The sequence below is a fragment of the Athene cunicularia genome (genome assembly GCF_003259725.1).
Source record: "Athene cunicularia isolate RWA chromosome 2 unlocalized genomic scaffold, athCun1 chr2_part1, whole genome shotgun sequence".
Classification (NCBI taxonomy): Eukaryota; Metazoa; Chordata; class Aves; order Strigiformes; family Strigidae; genus Athene; species Athene cunicularia.
Genome location: NW_020799095.1, coordinates 16,907,654 through 16,914,573, shown reverse-complemented (window position 1 = coordinate 16,914,573; position 6,920 = coordinate 16,907,654). Strand labels below are relative to the sequence as shown.

The following is a 6,920-nucleotide window of genomic DNA, read 5'->3' as shown; positions in this document are numbered from 1 at the left end:
GCCGCCTGCGCCCGTCCATCCTTCGCCCCGTCCGGGCCCGGCAGCGCCGGCTCCCCCGCGCCGTCCCCGCACTGCTCCCGTCCTAAATCAAGTTTCGCGCTTCGTCTCAGCGAGAAGGAAGGGGGGGGGGAGGAGGATTTACTCCCCCCAAAGTAGGTGGTGGCAGAATTCGGAATTCCATAATTAATAAAAAGACATTTCGGTGGGCAGATTTATGACGCTGCCATGTTAACAAGAGAGAGGGAGCTTTCTAGCCGTGATATTAACGCTTCACATTCTGTACACAATCCACAAGTACGCTTGATAAATTAAAGTAGTAAAAGATCTGAAGACTATAATCTATCATTTTAATGCTTCACTGATAACGTACAGAATCCACTTCAATGACTATCTCTTTTTTAAAAAAATTACAACAAAAGTCTGTACCCTGTTTCACTCCTGTTAGAATCCAGGGCACCATCAAGTACCATACATTAGCTTATATAAAGCCCAACATCTTAGTTTACCAAAAGGATCTAACTCCGAGTTCAGACTAACATTACCTTTTACACTCTCAGTGCTTTCAGGGCCCGCCTGAAGCATAAACAGCACAAGCAACTACAAGGGGACCTGCACAGGCTCAGCAATTCGCAGACTGCCTTGACCTGTCACTTTGGCAGATTAAGGGTCTCACAAATCAAGCCTGTGGGAGGATTCAAAAAAGCTGATCTTGCATGCTAATGGTAAAGCACATCTCGAAAACAAGAGGATTTAAAGTATTAACTCTGACTTGCCCAACCCCTTGTCCACAAGGGATAGTATTTTAGTGTACTTTATGTTTCAACTGATGCTTTTAGCCACAAAGTTCTGGATTTGACTCCAAGACTCTGGGCATCTGTTACTAATCCTTGTAGAGCTGAAGATGCCTGTTGCCCAACTTGTATCAGAAGTTCCACATACCAACAAGGTATCCAGTTGACTCTGTGAAAGTGTCTGTAAGGTACAAATAAAATATTTCACACTACCACGGACAAAGATCATCCTTACCTGCCATTTAGGTACATGCTCGCTTAGCAAAAATTGTGGGGCTTATATATTATCTTTTTACAAATTTTCACATAATTAATATCTCCAAGTCACAATGGTATCAGGGCAGTATTACCACACAGCTGATTTATTATATCAGCACAATAATCAGTAGTAACAAAGTATTAATTAACAATGCAATATTAAATATATGAGAAAAATTAATCATTGGCTAAAACACAATACAAAAACTTTTGGAAGCAGAATACCCTGAAGACTTGCAATATTACACATAAATTTTCCTTGATTTTCCTAGGAAACCGCACAATATGTACAGTGAGCATTAAAAGGTTAATGCATGTGTGAACTGATTAATAGTTTTCTACTTTCGAAGTTCAGCTTAATTTTTCTAAATTTGAGGAACAGGAAAACATAGCCAAATTCCCTGAAAGAACAGAAACCTATAGCTATACAAAGTGCTGCTAATATGCTTAAGAAAAGAGCAACAGGCAGTATTTGGCTGCTTGTGCCCCATATGTTAATTATCATCTATTTCATTTCCTTGCATTACAATTCTATAAGAAGTGGCTAAGAAAAACATTTCCGCAGAATTATGATCAATTACAGTTTTAATGTTTAATATACACAAGGCAACGACCTGACTACATTCACTGAAACCACAAAATGTGTACGGCAGAATCTTCTTCTCTCAGAGGCCGGGTCTGTAAACTGCAGCTGCACACCACTCTTGATTTCAAGCGCAGATTTCTCCTGATTAAGGAGAGGGAAGTTGAAAGTTCATCATTAACCAAAAAACCTCAAGCATGCATATCAAACCCAGTGCAAATATCTATCCCCTTCCACAGTTCAGTGCACAGATAGATACATACATATTACTAAAGTAACAAAACTAACTAGAAAGCACACCATTTAAAAAAAAAAATCTGCAAAAGGAATGTAGTTCTAAAATACATAATCTTTTGTACACTGTGGTTTAATATTTCATACAGATCCCAGAAAAAGTGCTTTAATTGAAGCTTCAATGTATTTTGCCATAATCTTTATGTTAACAGGACTCCTACAAAGGTTCCAGGAAAGAAATACTTATGAAACAGAGAACAAGGGAACATATAAGCCATTACAGAAGATTGGATTAAAATGTACTTACCCAGGCCTCTCAAATATCATACATCTCCATTATGTAGGCTTTAGGCACCAAGCCAATGGTTCCCTTCATTTCTCCTACCCACCAGCCAAATCTATTGTACTCCTAATTGAAAACAATATGCAATATTAACCTTTAGTCTGATATAAATGCAATAGAGTTTTGTATGCAACTCCTTATGGATGCTTTTTCTTATATACAGTTATAATGATTTCAACAGAAAATTAAAACATTATATCTTTTTGTTAGAGGCATTCACATGCAGAGTTAGGCAAAGTTAAATTTTAAAAAGGCCAGGCATACTCAGGAAAATTTCTTAATTATGGCCACGCTTCTCTGTAACACCTACTAAAAATAGCAGCCCTCTCCATCCTCTATTCATCACAAATATAAAAACCTTATCTTTGGAACTAAAATCTAACAGCATAATGTTGACATAGAATAATCAACTGGGATTCTTTCAGTATCACAAGGCTAAACAAGAAGAAACTTACAATCAACTTGTTTTAAAAACTACTTGGCTCAGGTGAAGGGAAGGGAACGCTATATATCTAATCATAATCTCTTTCTATGGACAAAGTCTACTATTGCTTTAGGCTTGCAGAAAATTCTACAGCAGATCTCATATGTCTGACAGATGACTAATGTACTTTTGTTTGAAATTTGTTTAGGCTTAGTGAGATAAATATGAAACAAAATGAATTATAATAGTTTAAAGAAATAATATCTTCCAAAAGCAATACCAAGTAAGAGTATTGTGGGATCCAAATTTAATTTTTTTGCTATGAGGTAAATATTTTAAGATCAATCCTAACAGCGGTTCAATAAATTGTAACAGCTGAAATTGCACACACACATATATTGAGTTACAAATGAAGCATTATTAAAACAGAGACCCCATTCAAAACTGAATGATTAGTAAGATAGAAATTACTTTGGAACAAACATGGAAAACACAAAATACACAGATATCTCTGATAAGCAACATCTGCTTCCTGCTATGCTGCTCTTCTGATGAGAAAAGCAAAAGGCTGTAGGATTTTGAATTAATGGTCCTACTGAGATGAAGCTATTATTTTGACTGTAGATAAAGTTTTTTGGTTATAAATAGTCAAGTGGAGCTTAAGGGTTAATGGAGTTTCATTAGATCCTGAGCTATAATGATTTGCTGCTGGCATATTTTGTCTGGTCCAGAGTTCTCTAGGGTCCTATGAGGTGCTTAGTGTACTCAGCTCTCCCTGTGCTTAACTACGATGAAGCCCTGTTGATGGCCCACTTTCATGTGGGCCCAGGCTTTTGAGTGGTTTTTTTTTAAAAAAAACACATTTGCATGAAGGCATACACACACTTTTTTATTTTCTTACTGAGGAAGGCTGAACACCAACCTTAAATTAAACATTTTCTTCCTTCACAGTGAATTGGTGATTTAAAAGATTCTATCCTAGTATCCATAAAATACTGCAGTAAGTGTGATTTAAAGAAAATACACATAAAGAGCAGCAGGAAAAGCTTCATTTATGATGTGAATGCAGAAATGAAAAAGCTGCAAAAATAATTCAGGGATGAGTCTGGTCTGAAAGTCTAGAGGTATCTGAACCTAATCTTCAGTGCAACTGCTCTTCACAGAAGTTAAGAACTGCTCATAACCTTTCCCATGGGGGTACATATTACACCCCAAATTCTTACCAGTTAAATAATACCCTGACACTGAGGTTTATAATCTTCCAGATCAGCCTGTTTAAAAATCTGTGGTTTATCACACAATACACTGGATTTCTAGACTGAAGAGGGAAATTGCTGAAAGGAGCAGTACTCACGTATACTACTGGAATCTCAGCAATAAATCTCTCCAAGAGAAAGCAACAAAAGATTTTAAACTGTTACATGGAACTCGTGAAGTGACTGACAAGAGTGATTAAGCAAGTTTTGCTAGACATCAGCCAAAAAAACAAACAATACATGAAATGAGGGAAGTGGCTTAGTTAAGCGGTCATTAAATTGCATATGACAAATGGCATAGAAAAAGCCTGTGGACTACATTATCCATTGAAAATGTTCCACTTAGCAACACTACATGAACTTAGAAACAATTGTTTTTAAAGAAACAATTCAGATACCTCAAATTAAAATTAAAAGCATGCTGCTGTTTTGAAAACTTTCTGGGTTTTGCTACTTACTAATACACCACTTACTGCTCTGGCATGAAGCTAAGTGAAAAGATGAAATGAATGTTGATGTAACAGACTAGTAAACTAATTTAAGGATTCACTGCAACCATTATACCACACAGACAATATCGCAACACAGAAGCTTTTACTTTACATTACTATTCTTCGCATGGGTCTCAAGAGCAACATGAATCCCAATTAAACTATCTGCAGTCTACAGAAGTCTGAACAAAAATATAATGCAGATACCTGGCTCCCAAGAATATAAAACTTTAATCTCAGGTTTTAGAATAATTAGATGGCACTCCCTTTTAAACTGATTAAAGTACAGACATTTCTCTTTAAACTTCTAACCACTCCTTTCTGTCCTCAGTACCCCAAAAGAGGCCTTACTAGTCAGGCAGATAAGCAGTCCCCTGTCCTCTCCTGAAGTCACATATAAAATCCAAAATGATGTATTTTTCCTATCAACATTATCAATTCTAAACTCCTTCATAGGAACATAGTTTAATTAATACACTGCTGTTGTGAGGTCCATATGTCTATTACTGCTGCTTAAGATGTGTAGTATAAAAGGCTAAAGCCCACAGTTGTGGGAAATAATGCTTAATATGTAGAAAGATATTAATAGAGTTAGGAGTTTTACATGAATTTTTAAGAGTTGGGAAGCACAATGCTTTTGCAAGCATCAGCTTTAGATCTCAGGTACCACTGGGTTTACCATCTGGTATCCCTCACTGCATTCAGCTCTTAACATCACTGCTAACATAGGCAACCGACTATACTTCAGAAGGACTGATAAAATAATAAAGAGTCCTTTAATCTACAGGAAACCATTGTAGTCAATTTATAAGAAATATTGCATCCCTTTGTAGGATGTGTAATTATTTTCTATTAATCATGTGCTATAAAGCTACATTATGTGGTTATTCTGTTATCACTAGAAAGAGGCCTGCAGTCAGCTCCTGACAATGTTAGGTAATTACTAACACAAAGCTTCTTTCTCCTTATGTAGAAATGCTATCAAGATCCAGAGGTGCTGTGATGCTCGCTGTATGAAAATAACTCTCCAAAGAAATTCAATAACTGCAAAATGAATTGCTCCAAGGCAAATAGAGGGATAGGAGAGGGGGGCAGGGCCAGATCCAGCTGCCCTGCAATGAGGAGAATGCACAAGTGTGCGGCCACGGCTCTGCCATGTGACTGGGAGCACATTTGCCATACCAGGCAATGTTAGGCCCGGGTGGGGGGGAGGAAGGGGCCACCACAACCCCTGGAAGACAAGCACCAGGCAGTGGAATATATTATGCCAAATAATACAAACCAACAACCTTAACAAATGACCAAATGCTTTCTAAGCTACTTCTGTGTTTTCACTCTGTCAGAGTGTTGGGTTGTGTTTTTTTTTCCCCAGCAGAAATTTATTAACCAAAGTGAAGTAATTTCATGGGGCAGCTAGGAACAGGTTATGACTTAACATTTAACATGCTGGCAAAACATTTTCTGTACAGCATGCTATGACAGCAGGGGAAAAAATGCCATCAGGGTTTACAGGCTCCTTAAATGCTCTCATCTGAACACACTGTGAGCGGACGTGTTTCCCTGTCCTCATCCCACCAATTTCACTGCACTGATGTGTATGTACATATGACTCCATGAGACACAGATCATAAGTTTTTGCACTTGGGGAAAACACAGTAGGTGGAAATACACTACCTGTTTTTTTAAAGATATCTTTCAAATCCAAGGGTTTTGTATTAGATAAAGAATTTTGATAGATGAGAAGAGAAAATTTTTTATACACAAGAGGATTTCCAAAACAGTCTCTACCTTTAGAACAGATCCTCTGTGTAAATGAGCATCTTCAGATGCTTTGCACCCTATTAACTTCTACTGACTTTAGCAAAAGTTGAGAACATCTAGTCCTTGTGCAATTAGTCCCTATTGTTTAATACATATGGTATGTTTTTGGTGTTTGTGGGGTGGGGTTTTTTTAGTTACTATTTTTTTAGAAAGAGTTGCTGAAAATCGTCATTGTGTTTCAATGCCTTGAAGAAAACAATGGAGTTGTATTTAAAAAAAAACACAGCTGAAGTGTGTGAAATCAAGATTTTGCTCCTGCCCTCTTCCAGTGGCACTATAACTAATATTAACTCATGGGCTGGAGATCTGCAAACTTTGAAACTGAAAAGCAAAATATATCTATAGTCTCATTTGGAGTTTAAATAAGTAGCCTCTTCTATCAAGCTAAAGATGTACGGGAAGCAGAGAGAAATTTTTTTCAAAGAATATCCTGGGGGGCACTTTTGGCAAGATAATATTTTAAGACAACTCTAATCCATCCAGGAGATTCACACCAGCTAAAAAGTTTCAGAACTTGCTTTGGTGTAATTGCTGAATGATACACTATCAACCAGGGAGCATTCTTGGCACAGAACAGCATTTTCTCTAAAAAGCAGAAAATGACAAATGTTTTAGATAACTGAATGAGACTTCTTCACAGGTAGTAGAGTTGTTTTAAGACAGCAATAAAATGGTCATCTTTAAGAATATAAGCCTCAGATTTATTGTATGGTTGCGGT

General features: G+C 37.2%; 1 protein-coding gene across 3 annotated transcripts in view; it reads right to left on the bottom strand.

Moving 5' to 3' along the window:
- Nucleotides 1–42: 42 nt before the first annotated feature.
- SKAP2 (src kinase associated phosphoprotein 2) overlaps nt 43–6,920 on the bottom strand; it is a 115,138-nt gene continuing 108,260 nt past the window's right edge. For all 3 annotated transcript variants that reach the window (XM_026842638.1, XM_026842635.1, XM_026842636.1), the window contains 2 exons: nt 2,174–2,275; nt 43–1,776 (listed from right to left, as the gene is read on the bottom strand). In XM_026842638.1, coding sequence (XP_026698439.1) covers nt 2,183–2,275 — 93 coding nt within the window. In that variant the 3' untranslated portion in view covers nt 43–1,776; nt 2,174–2,182. The remainder of the gene's footprint in view (nt 1,777–2,173; nt 2,276–6,920) is intronic.